At 45.4% G+C, this 24247-nt stretch overlaps 1 protein-coding gene across 1 annotated transcript in view; it reads left to right on the forward strand.

Annotated features, from left to right (window-relative positions):
- The window catches only part of edem2 (ER degradation enhancer, mannosidase alpha-like 2), a 39886-nt gene extending 21348 nt beyond the window's left edge, over positions 1-18538 (forward strand). The window contains exons 7-11 of the mRNA XM_072556303.1: positions 4336-4477; positions 8128-8252; positions 13054-13198; positions 16283-16404; positions 17975-18538. Of these exons, the coding sequence (XP_072412404.1) occupies positions 4336-4477; positions 8128-8252; positions 13054-13198; positions 16283-16404; positions 17975-18463 (1023 nt within the window). The 3' untranslated portion in view covers positions 18464-18538. The remainder of the gene's footprint in view (positions 1-4335; positions 4478-8127; positions 8253-13053; positions 13199-16282; positions 16405-17974) is intronic.
- Positions 18539-24247: the final 5709 nt, after the last annotated feature.

Raw genomic sequence — 24247 nt, forward strand, 5'->3', positions numbered from 1 at the left:
CGTGGAGGTTTGATTTCTCCCACTAGGGCAGCTGCTTTCTCGATTTACGTCTTTGCCACACATCCGTGTATTTTACATCAGCATCCAAACACCGACGCTGGCACCAGCAGCAGCTGTGAGTTCACAGAACATCACACAGTCACCTTTTGGGATCTCTGCACTCGAATTCTGACCTCTTATGCATTCCCAATGTGAGACACTCCACTGTACATCTAGTTGCTGAAGTCTTAAGCTTTTGGTGTACCCTCTCTTTTCTCCTTTTGAGGCCCTCCTGGAAACTTACTTCCTCAACCATCTGTGCTGGTATCTCCTCATGTCGCTCGGTGTCAGATTTAGTTTGGTGATATCCTGTGAAGCACCTAGGGAATGTTTCACTGCATTTAATGCATTGTTATTATTCTTCTCATGATGTTGCCTCTGCAAATTTGGCTCCCTGGATCTTGCATTTGGACAGCGCTGAGCTAAGAGATTGTTGGTTGAACATCATGAGACTTTGGAGCAGACGTAGGCCATTCAGCCCATTGAGTATGTTCAGTTAATATTCAGTGAGATCATAGCTAATCTGATAATCCTCCAACGTCACTTCCCTATCTTATCCAATAACTCTTGACCCCCTTCCAGATTAAAAATCTATCTATTTTAGCCATGATATACTGAATGCCCCAATGACACAGCGTCTATAACTCTCTGTGGTAAAGAATTTCAGATTCAGAGAAGAAATTCCTCCTTATCTCTGCCTTAAACTTGCAACCCCTTATTCTGAGATTATCTGCAAGGGGATTAGGCAATTCAGTCCTTTTGAGCCTGCTCCACCATTTAATATGATCTTGTCTGACCTTATTTCCACCTCATCCCCGTTTCCAACACGTTCTCCATAACCCTTTAACCCTTTACCGAGTATAAGATGATGCCTTCTGGGTCCTAGATTCTTCCACAAGGAGAAACAATGACCGTGTCAAGTTTCTGAAGAAATCCTAAATGTTTCTACAAGGTAAGCTGTGTTCTTCTAAACATCAATGACTACAGACCTGCCTGGAGGAAGAACACCTCATCTTCCATGTTGGGGCCCTCCAACTATGCAGAATCAATGTGGACTTAACCAGTTTCCCTATTCCCTCCCCCCACCTTATCCCAGTCCCAACCTCCCAACTTGGCACTGCCCCCTTGTGCAGTCCTACCTGTCTGTCTTCCTTCCCACCTATCTGCTCCACCCTCCTCTCCGATCTATCACCTTCTTCCCCACCTTCACCTACCTATTGCATTCCCAGCTACCTCCCCCCACCAGACCTATCCGCCTCCCATTTATCTCTCAGCCCCACAAGCCTCATTCCTGATGAAGGGCGTATGTCCAAAACGTCGATTCTCCTGCTCCTTGGATGCTGCCTGACCTGTTGTGCTTTTCCAGCAATGCAGTCTTTGACTCTGATCTCCAGCATCTGCAATCCTCACTTTCCCCATGCTACTCAACCACTGATTACAAAGTCCCTCCATACTGGGGATCAATCTAAAGAACTTCCTCTTCTAGACTGCCATGGACGCCAGTGTATCTTAACTGAAATGTGTTACAAGGGGACATAAATTTAAGGTGAAGGGTGGAAGGTATAAGGGAGATGTCAGGGGTGGGTTCTTTACCCAGAGAGTGGTGGGGGCATGGAATGCGCTGCCCGTGGGAGTGGTAGAGTCAGATTCATTGGCGACCTTTAAGCGGCATTTGGATAGGTACATGGATGGGTGCTTAATCTAGGATATAAGTTCGGCACAACATCGTGGGCCGAAGGGCCTGTTCTGTGCTGTATTGTTCTATGTTCTATGTTCTATGAAATAACACAACCAAAGGGTAGGCAGGAGGGTTGGTGCAGATTCAATGGACTGAATGGCCTCTTTTCTGACTGTAGGGATTCCATGATTCAAAGCTGCTCACAGTTTTCAAGGTGTGGTCTGACTAATGCCCTGCATAGCTTTAGCAAGACCCTTGGTATTTTTATACTCCATTTGCTTTGAAGTAAAGGTAAATATTCCATTTGCCTTCCCTATGACCCACTAACTGATCCAGTCCAATGACATGCATTAATCTGCAAAGCAGCATATGTGTCACCCACAACCGTGTTGTCCCTGTTCCACTCTGCTCTCTGTTAATTGCAAATACAAGTTGGATGTGAATTACCAAAGAAATTACTCTTGGTTGAACTTTGGTCCGTAAACTTCCTGGTTATCAACCGCAAAGTTGGATTTGTCATTAGAGATTTAGCTGCATGTTTCTATGTTGGAAAGAGTTGATTTTTGTCTTACAGTTAATGAGTCACCCATTGCTAGTGTCTTACCAATCAGACCTTTACTGTTGCTGTACTCAATGTTACTTTCAAAGAAACTGTCCCCTTTTAAACTCAGGACTTCTACCCTAAACCTTGCTCCCTCTGTCTCCACCTCTTGTGTTACCTCTTGTGTTAGTACCTCCCTGAGTGTTGAATTTTGTTTGATGAAGTGCTTTTATTATTCATTCCTGTGATGTGAGCATCGCTGGCAAGTGTCTGTTGGACATCTCTAAATGCCCTCGTGAAAAATGACTTGTTGAGCTGCTGTAGTCCACATGTTGTTGATACATCCACAGTGCTTTAAGGAAGCAAATTCCGGATTTTGACCCCATGACGGTGAAGGAATGACAGTGTAGTTCCTGTGGAGCACATCAGGGTGTGTTATCATACTGTCGATGCTGTATCAATACTAGGTGGTGTCGACCAATAGTTTTCCACAGGATTTTGGTTTTGAAGGAGCCAGGTCTGGAGCTTTATGTAAAGGGAATCCTTCTGATATTTTTATAAAATCCCTGCAGTAGAGACAAGCCATTCAGCCCATTGAATCCACACCAACCCTCCAAACAGTATCCCACCCAGGCTCAAACCCCCAACCCCATCCTTGTAACTCTGCATTTCCCATGGCCAATCCACCTAACCTGCACATCTTTGGACTGCGGAGGAAGCCGGAGACATGGGGAGAGCATTCAAACTCCACACAGACAGTCGCCCGAGGCTGGAATCGAACCCAGGTCCCTAGTGCTGAGAGGCAGCGGTGCTTGGTGTAGACATTCCAAAAGACGTTTTAACAGCCTATTAAATAGTGCAGTCACTGCTGTGACATGGAAAACTGGCTGCCAGTTTACACACAGCAAGCTCCCACAAACAGCAATGTGATCATGATCAGTTCATCTGGTATTGTGCTATTGACTGACAGATTAATATTGGCCAGGACACTGGCAATAACCCCTCTGTTCTTCTTTAAAATGGGATCTTTTACATCTCGTTAAAAGGACACAGTTTAATAACTGATGGCAGACAGCAAGTGAGGGAAGTGAATCTCCCAGTCAGCCATACTGCAGAAGGTCATTGCAGTACATTGCCCTCAGATTGGGAACTGGGCAAAGTACCCAATGGAAGTGAAGGTGTGAAAATGGGAAGGGTAAGCAAAATCACAGAATCCCTTCAGAGTGGAAGCAGGCCATTTGGCCCATCTAGTCCACACAAATCCTCTGAAGGGCACCCCAGACTGACGCCACTCCCCCTATAATCCTGCATTTCCATGGCTAACCCAACCTAACCTGTACAACCCTGCACACTCTCTGGACAATTTAGCATGGCCAATTCACCTAAACTGCACATCTTTGGACTGTGGGAAGAAACTGGAGCACCCAGTGAAAACCCACACAGACACAGGGAGAATGTGCAAACTCCACACAAACAGTTGCCTGAGGGTGAAATCAAACCCAGCAGCACTAACCACTGAGCCACTGTGCTGCCTCTTTGCTGTTAGAAGAGTGTGGAACTGAGGAAGAGATGTTTGACAGACCCTGTGAGGAAGTTGGCCTGACAATGCTGAGATGTTGCAGAGCAAAAGATTATGAAAGTCCACAAATAACGAGACACTTGTCTGTCAAGTACATGCAAAACCATCCTTGTCTGTGAGGGGATAGGCTAACAGGAATGTACACAAAAGTACATGGGAAGATACCACTAGCATCCTGACTCTGAAATATGTCACCGTTCCTTCAATATCACTGGGTCAAAATCCTGGACCTCCCTCTATGACTGCACAATTGGTGTACCCACACCCCAAGGGCTGCACTGGTTCAAGAAGATGCTCACCATCACCACCTTGAGGGCAATTGGGTATGGGCAGTAAATGTTGGCCTAGCCATTGATCCTTGCTTTAAACAAACCAAACTCTCATTACCAAACATGAATCCACTTCATTTGTTTCAGTGACTGTAAAATCTGGATGTGTTGAACTGGATCTAGTCTCTCTCTTGCCTCTTCCACACCCATCCCCCTCCTCTCTGAATAGGTTGGAAACCATATTGATGTGGTAACGTCAAAGTGGGTGGCACAGGATGCTGGAATAGGTGCAGGGATCGACTCTTACTTTGAGTATCTGGTGAAAGGAGCCATCCTATTACAGGACGAGAAGTTGATGTCTTCCTTCCTTGGTAAGAATTGTGCTCCGTTAACCTAGCTTCTGTCACACAACTTCGTCAACTGTTGTTTGATGCCTGGGACAAAATATATGGGTGACCTGTAGGCTGTAAGACCCATGTCTTGATTTAAATCTGTCTTATCGTCAGGCAGAGTAAGAGGCAGTTTTCCTCTCTATCCAACCTGAACTTTTATCTGACTGATCAGCTCAGAAGCTTGATCAGACCGTGGATTGCATTCTAATTTTCATTTGCACTCATTTGACTTAGATTATTGAGTTCTGCCCATTTGCAAAAGAAAGAAAGGGGTCCAAGATGGGCGGCACGGTGGCACAGTGATTAGCACTACTGCCTCGCAGCGCCAGAGACCTGGGTTCATTTCCCGCCTCAGGCGACTGACTGTGTGGAGTTTGCACGTTCTCCCCGTATCTGCGTGGGTTTCCTCCGGGTGCTCCGGTTTCCTCCCACAGTCCAAAGATGTGCAGGTTAGGTGAATTGGCCATGCTAAATTGCCCGTAGTGTTAGGTAAGGGGTAAATGTAGGGGTATGAGTGGGTTGCGCTTTGGCGGGGCGGTGTGGACTTGTTGGGCCGAAGGGCCTGTTTTCACACTGTAAGTAATCTAATCTAATCTAATCTAAGATTGAATTTGAATGTGTTTTGTTCAGAAGGTGGAATGTGATTAACAATGTGATTTCATTTTGTGGATGAAAACGTGGACCAGAATTTCCTGGATCGCAGAATTTACTTTGAAATTTAGGTTGGCTGGTCTCTGCACCGATCTAGCTAGGAGGAAACTTGCATCAAAATTTCCAGCTGATCTCCCTTGCACTGCTGTAAAGTGAGTGGAGGTGCATTCCTGACGGCAGGAATAATGGTAAAGGTTTCTCAGCACTCTCCTAGCCTCTTGTCTCTGCTGCAGTTCTTCCAATAGTTAGGTAGAGCAGGAACATTTCCATTGTGAAGGCTGTTTCATCTGCACAGACCTGGAGTTGGGGGTGGGAAATGAAAAATGTCTGCTACATCAATAGTGATAGCACCATTGTTAAGAATGTTGCGGTCAACCTTTTATTAAATGTGAAAAGAAAATTGTTATTAAATGCTTTAAAAAGACAAAGTCTCACTTAAACCAATATTGGGTGCCTTTGAACCACATTCAAAGTTTGGGAGAAGATTTGTAGCTCGGGTGCTCATTGTTGTGGTTCTGTTCGCCGAGCTGGGAATTTGTGTTGCAAACATTTCGTCCCCTGTCTAGGTGACATCCTCAGTGCTTGGGAGCCTCCTGTGAAGTGCTTCTGTGCTGTTTTCTTCGGTATTTATAGTGGCCTGTCTCTGCCGCTTCCGGTTGTTTTAAATAAATAACAGTGATAAATAACAGTGGTTATGGAAATCAGATGATTCCGGTTGTTACAACCGGAAGCGGCAGAGACAGGCCACTATAAATACCAGAGAAAACAGCACAGAAGCGCTTCACAGGAGGCTCCCAAGCACTGAGGATGTCACCTAGACAGGGGACGAAACGTTTGCAAGATAAATTCCCAGCTCGGCGATTTGAACCACATTGACAGGAGTGGACCCACTCTGCCTGTTCTTCACAGGGGATTTCAGAAAATTTGTGTGAGCTAGTCTTGGGGTGCCAACAGAAGGTTTCAGACCAACTCTTTTGGAATTGATGCAAATGATTAATTTCTTCAATGCCTTTTTTTCATTTCTGTTAATTGATTAAATGCACATTTTCTTCAGGGGTTCCATAGCTGCTCTTAACAGACAATACAGGCCCACCCAGACTTCACCGACACACAACGCTTTTCTAAACTAAAAACTGTTTACGTTTATGTGGTCCATATCCCTCTATTCCTGCCTTTTCATATACCTGTCAATATGCCTCTTAAACATTGCTTTTGTATCTGCCTTCACCACCTCCTCTGGCAGCATATTCCAAGCACTTACCACCTTCTGTGGGGAAAAAACCTGCCTCTCACATCACCTTTAAACTTACTCCTTTTAACTATGCCCCCAAGTAATTGATATCTCCCCCCCCCCCCCCCCCCCAAAGTAATTGATATTCACCTCACCCCCCCAGGCAAAAGACTCCAACCATCTGTTCTATCTATGCCTCTCATAATTTTGTAAACTTCTTTCAGGTCGCTTCTCATCCTTAGTGTTCGAGTGAAAACAAACCAAGTTTGTCCAATGTCTCCTCCTAACTAGTACCCTCCAAACCCAGTAAACTGTGTCTGTGTACCCTCTCCAAAAACTCCACATCCTACTTCTTGTGTGGTGACCAGAACAATACACTATATTCCAAATATGGTCTAACTAAAGTTAAAGACTTGCCAATTTTTATAGTCTATGCCCTTGACCGATGAGGACAAGCATGCCAAATGATTTCTTGACCACCTTATCCACTTGTCTGCAACTTTCAGGAAACTGTGGACGTGTATCCTTAGGTCCCTGTTTGTTGATGCTACTAAGGGTCCTGCCATTTACTGTACATTTCCCTCCTTCATTAGATCTCCCAAAATGCAACAACCTTGCATTTGTCCAGTTTAAACTCCATCTACCATGTGTCCACATAAATCTCCATCCTAGCTATATCCTGCTGTATCCCATGACCATACTCCTCACTATCTGCACCTCCCATAATTTTTGTGTTGTCCGCAAACTTACTAATCAGGCCACCTACGTTCTCTTCTGAATCATTCATGTTTCTGTCAAACAACAGGGGTCCCAGCACTAATCCCAGCAGAACGTTACTGGTCACAGATCCAGCCAGAAAAACATCCTTCCACTACTACTCTGTTTCTATGACTAAGCCAGTTCTGTATCCATCTTACTGCAGATCCCATGTGACTTCAGCTACTGCATAAGCCTGCCATGGGGGACCTTGTTAAAGGCCTTGCGAAAATCAAAAACCAACATCTACAGCTTTGCCCTCATCAATCATCTTTGACAAACTCGATCAAGTTTGTGAATCACAACCAGACCTGCACAAAGCCATGCTGCCTATCTCTAATAAGTGCATTTTTTTTCAAAATTCCTGACAATCTTCTCCTGTAATTTCCCTGCATAAGACTCACCGTCTGTAATTTCCTGGATTATCTCTGCGGTCCTTCTTAAACAAGGAACAACTCTGACTATTTTCCAGCCCTCTCGGATCTCTCGTGATAAAAAAATGTGCTTCTTATGGTGTATCTCATTTCAGACATTCCACTGAGTGTTATCTATCATGCTGACTGTGTAAACGATTTCCTTTTGAGTAACACGCACATGCAAGTTCAATGTGATATTATCCTCTGGTTAAGTTGTGAAATCAGACCGGTTGAACACTAGATTGAAAATGGATCATATCCAGTATAAACAGTTGGCTTCCCAGAAGAGATTGAACCCCTTTCAGAAGTGGGCACTCGTACAATGTGTACTTTCAAAATTTTCCTGACATAAGTTGGAACATTTAGAGAGTGATTGCTGGTGGGACACAGTGTTCTGGATGAACTGTAATCTGTCAACGCAGCCAGTAAATAAGTGACTGTCATTCTTTGTGATAAATAACAGTGGTTATGGAAATCAGATGATTCTGGTTTTTTTCTGTATTTCTTCCTCTTTGTTTTTAAAAAAAAAACTCAAATTAGTTCCTTCCTATAATTTATTTCTTTTTCTCTTCTAGACTATGAAAAAGCTATTAAGAATTACACAAAGTTTGATGACTGGTATGTGTGGGTTCAGATGTACAAAGGTACCATCTCCATGCCTGTTTTCCAGTCTCTGGAAGCTTTCTGGCCAGGACTCCAGGTCAGAATCACTGGGCTATCGAGTTGAGCTCAGTTTTCATGTCTTCTGTTTTCTTTTGTGATTATGTTTCCACTTCTAGTCACCACGCTTAGGGAAGGGGGCGAAAAGGCAGAGGGGAAATCTGTCTGAATGTCACCAGGAATTGGGAACTAGCTTGGAGAGACTGTGGCTGTACCAGACCAAAAGGAAGTTGAGGGGAGACTATTAGAGGTGTACAACGTTGATGTTTAGGTAGGCTAGATACTGAATGGCTATTCCCATTAGTGATCATGTGAGAACATAAGTTTAAAGTCTTCTGCAAGAAATCTTGGAGGTATAGGAGGAAGAACGATCTTACACAGCGAGTTTCAATCACCTGGAACTTTCTGTCTTACCAGGGAGGTGGAAGCAGTGACAATGAAGGATTTCAAAAGGAAATTGGTAGGCACATTGAAGAAATTAAACTATAGGGATAGACTGGAAAAATGGGACTGACTGACTAATTGGACTGCTCTCCAGAGAGACAGCATAGACTCAGGCCAAATGGTCTTCTCCTGGGCATTTATGACTCTTTCTTTCTTATCAACTTTGAAGTCAGTTGCGTTTTCGCTGCAAAAATGCACTTCTACTAGCTAAGGCTTGGTAAGGATGTTGGACCTGTAGTTATTGCTAGTCCAATCCAGACAGTTACAAATCACACAACACCAGGTTATAGTCCAACAGATTTATGTGGAAGTACTGCCTTTCAGAGCGCTGCTCCTGCATCAGGTGGTTGTGGTGAAGGAGCAGTGCTTCAAAAGCTAGTGCTTCCAAATAAACTTGTTGGACTATAACCTAGTGTTGGGTTATTTTTAACTTTGTCCACCCCAGTCCAACGCCAGCACTTCCACATCAATCCAAACAGAGCAAGGCTTTTGAAGAGAGATTAGGGAAGTTGGAATCGCTCTCCTTTGCATAAAGAAAGTCAAGAGGAGATTTAACAGAAGTGCTGGAAATTGAGGGATGTTGCTCAGGTGGATAGATTGCTAATGGCTGGGGCTGGGCTCAGCTCTGTTAAAAGAAAGACTTGCATTTATATAGTGCCTTTTGTGACCTCCATATATTCCTAGAGTGCGGTCAGCTCTGACAAACAGCAGTGCAATAGCGACCAGATAATTTTGTTTCTAGCAATGTTGACTAAGGGATTAATATCGACCGGAGCGATGGGATTAACTGCTCGTCTGTTTGAAACAATGCCATGGGGTCTTGTATGTCAATGCGAGACGGCAGAATGGGCCTCATTTTAAACTTGCTTCGTAAAACAGCACCTCTGACAGTACAGTGTTCCCTCATATTGCACTGAACTGAAGTGCTAACCTGGATATTTATACTCGAGCCTCCTCAATGGACTTGAATCATCCTCCATAACAATGCAGCTGAAATCAGGGTTCTCCAGACTAGGAAAGGGTTCATGCACCCACAACACCTCCCAGGCTGGAGCTGTGGCAATGTGAAACCAACAAGAGCAGATCAACCTGGGAATTCTGTGGCAATAACTCAACTCCTGACTCCCCAGAGCCTATCCACCGTCTACAAGGCACAAGTCAGGAGTGTGATAGAATAGTCCCCGTTTGCCCGGATGAGGACACTACACATGAATCTCAACGCCATTCAGGAAAAGGCAGCCCGCTTGTTTGTCACCCTCTCCATCACCTTAAACCTGTATTCCCTCCACCGCCAAGTGGAGCCAGTGTTTGCTGTCTACACAATGCACAACAACAGCTCCGCAAGGCTTCTGCAATAGCATCTTGGAAATCAACAACCCACCTAGAAGGACAATGGGGCAGATGCTGGGGAACAGTAACCACTCGCACGTTCCCCTCCATACCATCCTGACCATCATTCCTTCATTGGTCAGAATCTTGGAACTCCCAACGCTTAACAGCATTGTGGGTCCCTGCAACACACAGCGATTCATGTGGCAGTTCATCATCACCTTCACCTTCTCAAGGGCAGTTAGGAATGGGCTGGTCTGGCCAGCGATGCCATGGCCCATAGACAAGGGAAAGCAAGACAGATTGTGCCATTAAAAAATTAACTTGTATTTATAAACAAAGCTTATGATGATTTTTTCACACAGAGGGTGGTATGTGTATGAATGTGCTGCCAGAGGAAGTGGTGGAGGCTGGTACAATTGCAACATTTAAAAGGCATTTGGATGGGTTTATGAATAGGAAGGATTTAGAGGGATATGGGGCAGGTGCTGGCAGGTGGGACTTGATTGGGTTGGAATATCTAGTCAGCATGGATGGTTGGACCGAAGGGTCTGTTTCTGTGCTGTATGACTCTATGACTTAACTCCATTATTGTTACAAGACGCATCTACCAAGATGGTAGAACGCAAACATATGGACAATGTGGAAGCAAGTTATTGCAAATGCTGGAATCTCTACTGGAAATAAAACAATGCTGGAGATCACAATGGGTCAGGCTGCATTTGTAGAGAGAGAGCAGGCTAATGTTTTGGGTCAAGATGACTCTTTGTTAGAGCATGTGTTGAATGGACAGCAGTTTAGCATCCAGAAGTTCCTAGGTACCTGCTTGTTTTTCAAAGGGCTTTGTTTTCAAGTGAGGAATGTAAACTTTTCACTGCGTGACTTATGTGAGGAACAAGAGGATGGCCAGAGTGAGGGGAGGGCCAATCGGGCTAGTGGAGGGAATTTGTGCCTGGAATTGGAGGAGGTATGGGAGATTCTTAATGAATACTTTGCTTCAGTAATCACAAGTGAGAGGGACCTTGACGTTTCTGAGGACAATGTGAAACGCTCAAACACGTTGATGTTAAGAAGGAGGGATGTGTTGGAAATTTTGAAAATCAGATAGATAGGTATAACCCCTGGGCCAGACAGGATATACCAAAGGTTACTATAGCAAGTGAGGGAAGTGATTGCTGTGCCTTTGACGATGATCTTTGTGTGCTCACTGTCCATTGAAGTAGTGTCAGATGATTGGAGGGTGGCAGATGTTATTCCCTTGTTCAAGAAAGGGAATAGGGATAATCCTGGGAATTATGTATCAGTCAATCTCATGTCTGTGGTGGGTAAAGTATTGGAGAAGACTCTGAGAGACTGGATTTACGATTATTTGGAAAACCATAGTTTGTTTAGAGGTAGTTGGCATGACTTGGTGAGAGGCAGGTCATGCCTCACAAACCTCATTGAATTCTTTGAGGATGTGACAAAACCCATTAATGAAGGTGGATGTGGTGAACATGGATTTTAGCAAGATGTTTGATAAGGTTCCCCATAGTAAGCTCATTCAGAAAGTTAAGGAGGCATGGGATAAAAGGTCAGCACAACATCGAGGGCTGAAGGGCCTGTACTGTGGTTTACTGTTCTGTGTTCTTGTTCATTGTGGTAAAGACTTGGCTTTTGATGAAGTTGTTTTGAAATGACAATATAAGAAAGTTTAATTGTAGAGCGGGCGGGGGGAGGGGGTGACAGTTTAAGAGGAGGAGGTTGGCCATTTAAGATAGCAATGAGGAGATTTGCTCTCTCAGAGGGTCATAAGTCTTAATTTGTGGAGGGGGTATTGATCCATTCTTGATAAGCAAAGGGGTGAAACTATTGGGGATACATGGGAATGTGGAACAATTACATCAGACGTGATCTTATTGGATAGCAGAACAGGTCAAAGGGCTGAATGGCCTGCTTCTGCTCGTAATTTGTACGTTTCTGAAAGACAAGAATTCAATAATCACAGAATTCACCATCACAGGAAGAGGCCATTCAGCCCATTACGTGTCGCTGGTTTTTGAATGAAGTATCTAATTAGTTTTACTCCTTTGCTATTTCCCCAGAGCCCTGCATTTTTTCTTTTCCCAATATATGTGTGTGTGTGTATAAATTTCCTTCTGAAAGTTACAGTTCGCTTGGCTTCAAACATCTTTTCTGTCCATTCCTCTTCATAATTTGTTGGTTTTTAAAAAAATATATAGATGGTTATCCCCTTTTACCCCCTGGTCTATTGCTTCACCTCCCACCCTAATTTCCTTTCCTCCTTCAACTGTTGTTAGTCCATATTTCCTGTGTAGGGAGTGATGCCAGTCTCTCCCTCTTTTCTATGTCAGAGCACTTTGTAATTTTGAGCATCTACATTAAATTAGCCAGGTGCTTCCCTGCTGTAGAATTCACTTCCTAAACCTTTCCACCTCTCTCACCTGCCTCTTTGACCAATGGACTCCTGTCCTACACCAAATGGACTCAGCATAGAAGGAGGCCGTTCAGCCTGTGCTGGCCCTTTGCAAGAGTGACTCACTTCGTATCGTGCCCCTCCCACTCCCATGCCATTTGATGTCCGTGACTGCATCAGCCTGTGCCATCTGCTCAAGTCCCAGTCCCTCACTGTATCAAGGAAGCTTTCCTCAAGGCACCATCAGCCAATCATCTTATAGAGTTCTCTGGCTCCCCATCCTTCCACCAATGGGAACAATTTCTCCCTATCTGCTATGTGTAGTCCCCTCATAATTTTGAGTCTTCTCATTTAACAGTTTCAATGTTTGCTCCTGTTAATTACTGTGGGGGATCATTTTACTACACTAAAGACGCTATATAAATGCAAAATATTGCTGCCCAGACGTGAAATAATTGATTGAAGGTAGTATACCAAGGATTAATTTGTCAACAGGGACCAACTTGTTAGTCCCAATGGCTATTAATCTGTGTGTTTTGGTTTACTGTACATGATCACTGTGAAGAAATTAAGATTTGTTTTAAAACTCGTCTGTCGCAAACCAGAGATTTGTTCCCTTTTAGTTGATGCTTATACATTCTCTTGTTTGTAGAGCCTCATTGGTGACATTAACAACGCCATGAAAACATTCCACAACTACTACCAGGTCTGGAAGCAATATGGCGGCCTCCCTGAGTTCTACAGTATCCCTCAGGGTTCAACTGTAGACAAGCGAGAGGGTTATCCACTGCGACCAGGTGAAGAAAGAAGGCTTTCATTTCACTAGCACCCTTTCACATCCTTACTTCACAACCAAATGTAGCAATTGTTTTTGATGCAGATAAATGCAACAAATATTGTCTAGCCAACTATAAAGGAGATGAATGAGCAGTTAATCTGGGACAACCATTACTGATGTTCCCTTTTCATAAGTTTGTTGTGGATGCAAAATTTGGTTTCTTGCCAACGTTTCCCCACCGGCTCAAAGACATTGATTCTGTGCATTTAAGATATCACCTGATATTTTTACTGAATGACCATTATTTGTGTAGAAACTTGAGTATGGAGCTATTTAACTGCAAGGGGCAGTGCAGCTAAACCCTATCTTGTTCTTATTTTCTTGAACATCTACCACCCTCCAATCATCTGGCACTTCTCCAATGGACAGTGAGGACAAAAAGATCATCGCCAAAGGCGCAGCAATCTCTTCCCTCGCTTCCTGTAGTAACCTAGGGTATATACACCAAGAGCCTCTGGATATCTGTGATGGGGTGAGGGAATGCTGGCTTAGTGGTTAGCACTTCTACCTCACAGTGCAAAGGGCCCATGTTCTGTTCCAGCCTTGGGTGACCGTATGGAGTTTGCACATGTCCCCTTGCTAAATTGCCCATAGTATCCAGGGGTGTGCAGGCTAGATGGGCTAGCCATTGGAAATTCAGGGATAGGATAAGGGGTGGTTCTGCATGGGATGTTGTTCAGAGGGTCAGTGTGCAATCAATAGGCTGAATGGCCTGCTTCTACATTGGAAGGATTTTATGATATTACTCAACAATTCTGGTTGGCTTCTGTCTGAAAGGAAGGCATAATGATACCAAATTATTGCAAGCTAATGGATGCTCCCAGCTTATTCAACTTCAAGTGACAGGGATCCATTGGCTAAACTCACTGGGCCGTGAAAGGGGATATGGTGAAGCAATGGTAATGTCACTACTAACGCAGAGAGGCTAGTCTTTAATAATAGTGACCATGAAATGATAGTCAATTGTTGTATGAAAAACATCTGGTTCACTTGTACTTTAGAGAAGGAAATGTGCCATTTCTATCTGGTCTGACCTATATGTGACTCCAGACCCATTGAAATGTGGTTGATTCTTAACTGCCCCCAAATCAGCAAACCACTCCGTTCAAAGGGCCACCAATACCTATATCCCATGGAGTAGTTCTCAAAACAAAAAAGGGAAGAAGCTGTTTAAGAGTTTGTGTGAAGCTCTGAACAAAAAGTACAAAACTAAAAAAACTTATTTTGTCTACTTCATTTTTTCTTTGCAAAACAAGCTAAGGTGGATTTCCTTAGGATATTTAACTGTGGGGGCATCACAGTTGAACTTGATAGACAAGTCCCCCTTTTTTTCTCTAAGCACCCATCTTCCAATAAAGATCAATCCCAGATGAGCGTATTCAGTGTGGAAGCAGGCCATTTGGCCCATCAAGTCCACACCATCCCTCAGAAGAGCATCCTACCCAGACTCTCCTATAAATCTGCTTTTCCCATTGCTAATCCATCTAATCTGGACATTATGGGCAAATGAGCAATGGCCAAGCCACCTAACCTGCATATCTTTGGACTGTTGGAGGAAACACACATGAGGAAACTGTCTGAACTCCACATGGATAGTTGCCTGAAGATGGATTCAAACCCAGTTCCCAGGCACTATGAGGCAGCAGTGCCAACCACTGTGCCACCTAGATGTAGGTTTGCTTGCTGAGCTGGAAGGTTCATTTCCAGATGTTTCGCCACTCTACTAGGTAACATCTTCAGTGGGCCTCCAGGCGAAGCACTATTGATAATTCCTGCTTTCTATTTATATGTTTGGGTTTCTTTGGTTGGTTGGTGATGTCATTTCCTGTGGTGACGTCATTTCCTGTTCTTTTGGGGTGGTAGATGGGGTCTAACTTGATGTGTTACCTGAGCCACCTTCCCACTCCATCTGACTGGAATCAACTAACTTATGTGGTAGAGAGGATGTTGCATGAAGTCTTCATAAGGTTGAAAGTTGTTTATTGTTTTAAACTCCTTGTGCATGGGATATGGGCATTGTAGACAAAGCCAGAATTTCTTGCCATTCCTAATTGTCCCTTGGAAATCGAATTGCCCCAGCTCTCACTGAGCTGCTAGCAACAGTTCTAGGAAAGTGACAGTGCATTTCCTAATCAGGATGACATACAAGTATAAAAATGGAGAACTAATTCAATCATTAAACACTGGGAGCAGGAAGCTTGAGGCACGTCTCGCAATGATTTTTGAAACTTTGCTTTCTCCTGCATTTGCTTCTGTGATGGAGAAAGCTAGAAGGTCAGTTTAAGGCCTTACAGTTCAAGAGCAGCAGCAGTCTGTAAGAGAGGGGCTGCTCCTACGAGGAAGTGCCACCTCTGATTACTTAAACTCTTTTTAATCAGAATAGATTCAGCAGAAAGGCTACCTAATGTGGGTGGGGCAGAGGGAGAATCCCTTCTGTCGAGTAGCCCATGGCTGCTATCGACTGCATTAAACCTGGCAGGAGCCCCTCCTTTAGGTTCACAGTCAGCCCAATTGATACCCACTCCCGTCTCTCTGAAGATGACCCAGGAAGTGGATGGAAGCTGGGGTCTTGGGAGATGGACGTGGGTCCTGTGTCTCAGGAATTGGGAGTGACTGTGGGATCCTGGGGGGGTGGGAATGATCCGGGGACCCAGGAGGCGGGATTTGTCTGGGGTCTTGGAAGGTTGGAGTGGTCTGGGGATCCAGGAGGTAAGAAAGGGGACCTGGCAGCTGGGAGTGGCCTGAGCACCTGGGAGGTAGGAGCAGTCTGGGATCTCTGGAGGCAAGGAGGGGCCAGGAATGCAGGATGTTGGAGTGGGACCGTGGAGGTGGGAGAGGACTGGGGAACTGACAGAAATCCAACCTTGGGGGCTGTACAGTTTGGAGATTCAAGCATTGTAATAAAAATAATAAGTGTAACCGTACACCTAGCTTTTGGAGTCTTCTCCATTCCTGTGTAGTGGGTGCTGTAACCAAAGGGAGTGGATTTTCTTTTGCCATTCGGAGCTCACACATCATTAAAGGGGTTGGTTTGTTGTTACAGAGCTGGTGGAGAGCGCTATGTATCTATATCGAGCAACTGGAGATCCCACTCTGCTGGAGATGGGCAGGGATGTCATCGAGGCCATTGAGAAGATCAGCCGTGTGGATTGCGGTTTCGCCACAGTAAGTGCTGAATCTGTGAATGCTCAGCAGTTACACTCAGCCACGATCCCTCACCACTCATAAACTCCACTGCAACGTACAAATCTGGATTGAGTGAATAATGGGGTGGAGGCATCCCAGAGCGCTTTACGGTAACATCCTTTTCGGTCTCGTAGCCACTGTCGGAAACTTACTGCTTTTCCTCACAGTCAGACCCTTAATTCCAGTCAATTTGCTTCCAACAGCAAATCCACATTGCGGGGAAAGTACAGGATCAAAATTGGCTGCAATGAGCCCATAATTCCATAATGCATGCCTACCTAGGTACATTATAGGGCTCTGCACAGAATTGTAGAATGGTTATGTAGCAGAAGGAGGCAGCCATGTGATTAGTCGTGTCTATGCTCACTTTTTGCAAGAGCAACTCGCCTCGTACTATTCCCCACCTTTTCTTGTAGTGCTGCTCATTTGTTCTCTTCAGATAATTGGCCGATTCCTTTCAGGAAGCCACAGTTAATCCTGCCTCCCACTGTACTCTCAGGCAGTATATTCCAGAGTCTGACCACTTGCTGCATTCAAAAGGTTTTCACTTAGTTTGCCTTTTTGGTTCTTCTGATAGTTACCTTAAATCGGTGCCCTTTAATAGTGGATTCATCTGCCAATGGGAACCTTTTCCCTTTCTCCACACAATCTACACCACTCATGATTTTAAACACTTCTGAGACTGTAAGACAGAGGAGCAGGACAGTCAAGTCTTCTCTGTCTTTCAAGGAGATCATGGCTGATCTGATAATCCCGAACTGCACTTTCCTGTCTTTGCCCTTCATTCCCTCACTGATTAAAAATAATCTATCTCGGCATACTGAACAACCCAGCCCATGGTATTAAAGAACTGCATAGCATCACTACTCTGAGCAAAGAAAATTCCTCCTCGTCTCAGTCGTAAATGATGAGTTTATACCCACTGATCCTAGACTCTACCACAAAGGGTTAAAAGAAACCTCTCATCTACCCTGACACGCCCCTCCCTAAGGATCTTATATGTTTCGAGTCTCTATCGAATCACCTCTTAACCTTGTTGTTTCAATCCACATAACCTAGGGTGGTGTTAGACACTATTCTGTATATTTACACATTGGTCATTGTGCTGAGACTGTACCTTTATAACGTTGTGGGATTCAGTCTACACTTCCCGCTGCGTTGGGAAAGCAGCCAACATAATCAAAAGACCCCTCCCACCCCGACTCTCTTTCACCGTCTTCCATTGGGCAAATCGTTCAAAACTTTGAAAATATGTACCAACAAATTCAAGAACAGCTTCTTCCCCGCCATTATTAGATTTATGAACAGACATCTCCTATGTTAGAGTTGACCTTTCTCTGCACCTTCTTGTAGCTATAACACTCTTCTCTGCTATCTGTTCTATTACCCTGAAGTGGATATATGTGGTATAATTTGTCCGATTAGCACACAAAATAATACTTTTCACTGTATTTTGGTACATGTGACAATAATAAATCAATGTAAACCAGTGTTGGAGCGCCTGCTGATGGATTCACTGATCAGCTGTTGCTGTTTCCTTGCCATTTAGGTGCGGGACCTGCGAGACCACAAGCTGGACAATCGCATGGAGTCATTCTTCCTGGCGGAAACAGTGAAGTACCTCTACCTGCTCTTTGACCCTGACAACTTCCTGCACAATGACGGCGCCACCTTCCACACCGTCACCACTCCCTACGGCGAATGTGTACTGGGTGCTGGCGGTTACCTGTTCAACACGGAGGCCCACCCCATTGACCCCGCGGCCTTGCACTGCTGCAGCCAACACAAAGAGGAACGGTGGGAAGTTGAGGGGCTCATGCAAGACTTCCACGCCGCGCAGTACGCCAAGATGGGGCTGTATGCAGCTGGTGCTTCAGAGCAAACCCCTTGGTACAGCCAGAAAAGACGGACCACCCAAGGTGGGAAGAACACAAATAAGAGGACAAATAACAAAAGTGCTCCAGTACTGAGCTGCCCCCACCAGCATTTTAGCTGGAAGCTGGCGGTATTAGGTCAAGTGTTTACAGACAATTCCTAATGTGCACATCTTATGATCTAAAGGGACTTTTATTTATGAAATAATGGGAAATAAAGTGTGACTTTTTTCATGGCGTTCCAAAGTGTTTTCTTTCTCCGGAGAATGGGAAGCACCGAGGCTGTCACGTAAATATCTGTGTCATCCTGAGAGACACAGAACAAGGTTGTTTACCAGATCCCCCTCCCTACTTCCCTCCCTCAATCCTTTACTGAAATGAATGTCAGGAACCTCAAGGCTAATGGGGTTTGGGTAATAAATGCAGGCCCAGACAGCGATGCCTGTGTCCCATGAAAGCATCAACCCAAAAAAACAGAGGGCTGCAGTAGAAATTTCCATCCCCTCACAATGGGCAAAAGCATTTCACAGCGGATGGCTACCTTTCGATGCATGTCTGTTATTGCAACAGGTGATGTGCATAGCAAGATTCCAAAACTCTTGACAAATTGCATGAGTTGACTAGTCAACCTGTCTTTGGTGCAGGAGGAGGCAGGAACATTGATCCGGATGCCGGAGAACTCTGTGTTCTTCCAACAGTGTTGTCTGATCTTTGGCAACTATCCAATCTGGCAGAGTTGGGGTCTACCTTTGAAAAGCAGCTCCTCTTAAGAATTGAACGCCCTTTTCAAATTGTACCATCAAAGCCTCAAGATGCTCAGAGGTCCATGCTCGTTTCTTTGTCCATACACATCTGTATAACAGCTCTAGGTAGAAATCTCAAAGTGCGTCCAGTGATGCAGCATAAACACAAGAGGACAGAGGAGCAGTCTTGGGTAGACAGCAACCAGCTGTGCAGATTATTACAGAAACAGAGGAGGTCATTCAGTCTATAATGCTTCTACTAGCTCTTTAAACAACTTTCCAACTACACCCAATCCTCTTGCTCCCAGACATGTTTTATTTTCCTTTTGTGACATGGAAGTGCTGATGTTAGACTTGAGTAGACGAGGTCAGGATGAAGGAGCAGAGCTTCGAGAGCTTATGATTTCAAATAAACCTGTTAGATTATAACCTGACTTCTGACCTTTTTGTGGGTGTATAGCCAGATTCCTTTAGAAGCACAGTACTGAAGCTGCTTCTGCCAAAATTTCAGGCCATGCATTCTGGAGTACAATACCTCCCTGTGGGAAATAGAAGTATTTTCTCATTGACCCCCCCAGTCTTTTTTTTCGCAGTCACCTTAATTCTGTGCTCTTTGATTATCATCCCTTCTGCCACTGGAAGTTAGTGTTCCACAAGAACATGACAAAGGAGAAGATTTGGACAGTATGGCTGAGCCTACCCTGCCATTCAACATCATCATGGCTGATCTTAGTCTTCAACTCTACTTTCCTATCTGCTCTCCATATCTTTCAATTCACAGAGAAACCAATGCAGACCAATCCAATTAATATATTCAACAATAGGGAATCCATTGAAGGTAATGGTATTGTGTTAATGTTACTGGGCTAGTAATCCTGAATCCCAGGCGAATGTTCTAGGGTGATGGGTTTGAATCCCACCATTGCAGACGATGAAGTTTGAGTTAAATAGAAAGCTGGCTTAATGGCAACCATGGAACCACTTTCCTTTTTAAGAGACAAAAAAATCTAATTCAATCGTGTCCATTAGGGAAGGAACTCTGCTATTATTCCCTGATCTGGACTAGGTGTGACTCCATACCCATAAGACATAGGAGAAAAAAAAAGACCATTCAGCCCCCACAAGCTGCTCCTCCATTCAATTATGGCTGATAAGTTTCTCGACCCCATTCTCCTTTCTCCCAGTAACTCTGATTCCCTTGACAATCAAGAACCTACTATTTCCGTCTTAAATATACTCAATGACCTGCCCTCCACAACATTCTGTAGCAATGAATTCCATAGAATCCCCACTCTCTGACTGAAGAAGGTTCACCTTGTCTCCATTCTAAAAGTTCTTCCCTTTACTCTAAGACTGTGCCCTTGGGTCCTAGTCTCTCCTACCAATGGAATCATTTTCCCAAAATCCACTCTGTCCAGTCAATGTGGTTGACTCGTAACTCCCTCTGTGAAATTAGGGTTAGACAATAGATGTTGGTCTAGGCAAAAGTGAGGACTGCAGATACCGTTCCGCCCCCACTCCCAGCTCTACACCCACACCAGATCCCAGCTCCCAGCCCTGCCGAGTTTTCACCATCCCCTCAGACCTACCCCTCACTGAGGATGAACGATCAGTTCTCAGTAAAGGACTCACCTTCATCCCCCTCCGTCCACGCATCAATGAATTTAATACACGCCGTGATGTCGATCAATTCTTCTGTTGTCTCCGCCTCCGAGCTTACTTTCACAATCAGGACTCCCGCCCACCTTCCAAGGACCCCTTCGCCCACCTCCAACACACTGCATCCACCTGGACACCCCGTGCTGGCCTATTACCTACCCTCGACCTCTTCATTTCCAACTGCCGCCGGGACATTAACCGCCTCAACCTGTCTACCTCCCTCCCCCACTCCAACCTCTCACCCTCACAACGCGCAGCCCTCCAATCCCTCTGCTCCAATCCCAAACTCACCATCAAGCCAACGGATAAAGGGGCGCAGTGGTAGTCTGGCACACTGACCTCTACACCGCTGAAGCCAGACGCCAACTCGAGGACACCTCTTCCTACTGCTCCCTCGACCATGACCCCACCCCCCATCACCAAACCCTTATCTCCCAGACCATAGAGAACCTCATCACCTCAGGAGATCTCCCACCCACAGCTTCCAACCTCATAGTCCGGGAACCCTGCACTGCCCGGTTCTACCTCCTTCCCAAGATCCACAAGCCTGACCACCCTGGCCGACCCATTGTCTCAGCATGCTCCTGCCCCACTGAACTCATCTCTACCTACCTCGACACTGTCCTATCCCCCCTAGTCCAGGAACTCCCCACATACGTTCGAGACACCACCCATGCCCTCCACCTCCTCCGAGACTTCCGTTTCCCCGGCCCCCAATGCCTCATCTTCACCATGGATATCCAATCCCTCTACACCTCCATCCGCCATGACCAGGGCCTCCAAGCCCTCCGTTTTTTCCTCTCCAGACGTCCCCAACAGTACCCTTCCACCGACACTCTCATTCGTTTGGACGAACTGGTCCTCACCCTTAACAATTTCTCCTTTGAATCCTCCCACTTCCTCCAGACCAAAGGGGTAGCCATGGGCACACATATGGGCCCCAGCTATGCCTGTCTCTTTGTTGGCTATGTAGAGCAGTCGATCTTCCGTAATTACACCGGCACCACTCCCCACCTCTTCCTCCGCTACATTGATGACTGCATTGGCGCCACCTCGTGCTCCCACGAGGAGGTTGAGCAATTCATCAACTTCACCAACACATTCCACCCTGACCTTAAATTTACCTGGACCATCTCTGACACCTCCCTCCCCTTCCTGGACCTCTCCATCTCCATTAATGACATTTTTTACAAACCCTCCGACTCCCACAGCTACCTGGATTATGCCTCTTCCCACCCTACCTCTTGCAAAAATGCCATCCCGTATTCCCAATTCCTCCACCTCTGCCGGATCTGCTCCCAGGAGGACCAGTTCCATCACAGAACACACCAGATGGCCTCCTTCTTTAGAGACCGCAATTTCCCTTCCCACGTGGTTAAAGATGCCCTCCAACGCATCTCGTCTACATCCCGCACCTCCGCCCTCAGACCCCACTCCTCCAACCGTAACAAGGATAGAACGCCCATGGTGCTCACCTTCCACCCTACCAACCTTCGCTTAACCAAATCATCCGCCGACATTTCCGCCACCTCCAAACAGACCCCACTACCAGGGATATATTTCCCTCCCCACCCCTTTCCGCCTTCCGCAAAGACCGTTCCCTCCGCGACTACCTGGTCAGGTCCACGCCCCAAACAACCCACCCTCCAATCCTGGCACTTTCCTGCCACCGCAGGAACTGTAAAACCTGCGCCCACACCTCTGCCCTCACCTTTATCCAAGGCCCTAAAGGAGCCTTCCACATCCATCAAAGTTTTACTTGCACATCCACTAATATCATTTATTCTATCCGTTGCTCCTGATGCGATCTCCTCTACATTGGTGAGACTGGGCGCCTCCTAGCAGAGCGCTTTAGGGAACATCTCCGAGACACCCGTATCAATCAACCACACTGCCCCGTGGCCCAATATTTCAACTCCCCTTCCCACTCTGCCGAGGACATGGAGGTCCTGGGCCTCCTTCACCGCCGCTCCCTCACCACCAGACGCCTGGAGGAAGAACGCCTCATCTTCCGCCTCGGAACACTTCAACCCCAGGGCATCAATGTGGACTTCAACAGTTTCCTCATTTCCCCTTCCCCCACCTCACACTAGTTCTAAACTTCCAGCTCAGTAACTGTCCCCATAACTTGTCCGGACTTGCCCTACCTGCCTATTTTCTTTTCCACCTATCCACTCCACCTTCTCCTCCTTGACCTTCATCCCCTCCCCCACTCACCCATTGTACTCTATGCTACTCTCTCCCCACCCCCACCCTCCTCTAGATTATCTCTCCATGCTTCAGGCTCACTGCCTTTATTCCTGATGAAGGGCTTTTGCCCGAAACGTCGATTTCGAAGCTCCTTGGATGCTGCCTGAACTGCTGTGCTCTTCCAGCACCACTAATCCAGATGCTGAATATCAGAGTCTAGATTAGAGTGCTGCTGGAAAAGCACAGCATGTCAGGCAGCATCCGAGGAGCAGGAAAATCGACGTTTCAGGCAAAAGCACACCCACATGAATGAAAAAAGCTCTTTTGGGATAGAACATTCCAAGGATTTTCAACTCTGACCAATTTTTCTCTCATCTCAGGTTCTCTCTCAAGATTCAATCATTACAATTGAAATTCTCTTTTTCTTTTATATTAGGCTTCTTTTTCTCATCTTCACTTTCTGACTTTATTAAAATGGTTTTCAGTCTTTCTGTTTGGTTCTCATGTACCTGTCTAGCAAAGAATGCATCATCTCTTATGACATATATTGTTCTAACTTCCATCATTTCTGTGTTAATACCTGAAATTTCGTCACACTTTTTGGCAGGTCTTGACTCCGAGTCGGAATTATCACAGAAGGGATTCTTAGAGTCATAGAGATGTACAGCATGGAAACAGACCCTTCGGTCCAACCCGTCCATGCCGACCAGATATCCCAACCCAATCTAGTCCCACCTGCCAACACTCGGCCCATATCCCTCCAAACCCTTCCTATTCATATACCCATTAAGATGCCTTTTAAATGTTGCAATTGTACCAGCCTCCACCACTTCCTCTGGCAGCTCATTCCATACATGCACCACCCTCTGCGTGAAAAAGTTGCCCCTTAGATTCCTTGATTCTTCTTTCTCTTTTGTATTGGCCTTAGAGGAGAAGCTCTAATCACAGTTTTAATGTCAAGTACCTTAATCAGTTCAATGCCCTGCTGGAGAGTAAGGATAACTCTAGCTAGTCACTCCCAAACTAGAGTAAGGGGTAAGACACTATTATATCATACATGATTTGGTCCGGTTTTCTCAGTTGCAGGCAGCTGAGGTTTTGAGGGAATATTTGAGGTCAGGATGAGCATGTCCAGATGATATTCTATTGAGGGTCATCCACGTGTTCAGAAGGAGTCCAAAGCTTGGTTGTTGTGATGGGTTGAAGATGAGGTGTTTATTTGGGAAGGTGTTTCTTGCCCAAGTTTCCAAGCTTCATCAGTGTTACAGAGTACCTGGGATGGGATTTCATAGAAAACAAGGTGGGTTGGGGTTCTGAGGGTCTTTGGAGTATTGTGTGCAGTTTTGGGTCCCATAT

Source organism: Chiloscyllium punctatum, chromosome 37 (assembly GCF_047496795.1).
Source record: "Chiloscyllium punctatum isolate Juve2018m chromosome 37, sChiPun1.3, whole genome shotgun sequence".
In the NCBI taxonomy this organism is placed as follows: domain Eukaryota; kingdom Metazoa; phylum Chordata; class Chondrichthyes; order Orectolobiformes; family Hemiscylliidae; genus Chiloscyllium; species Chiloscyllium punctatum.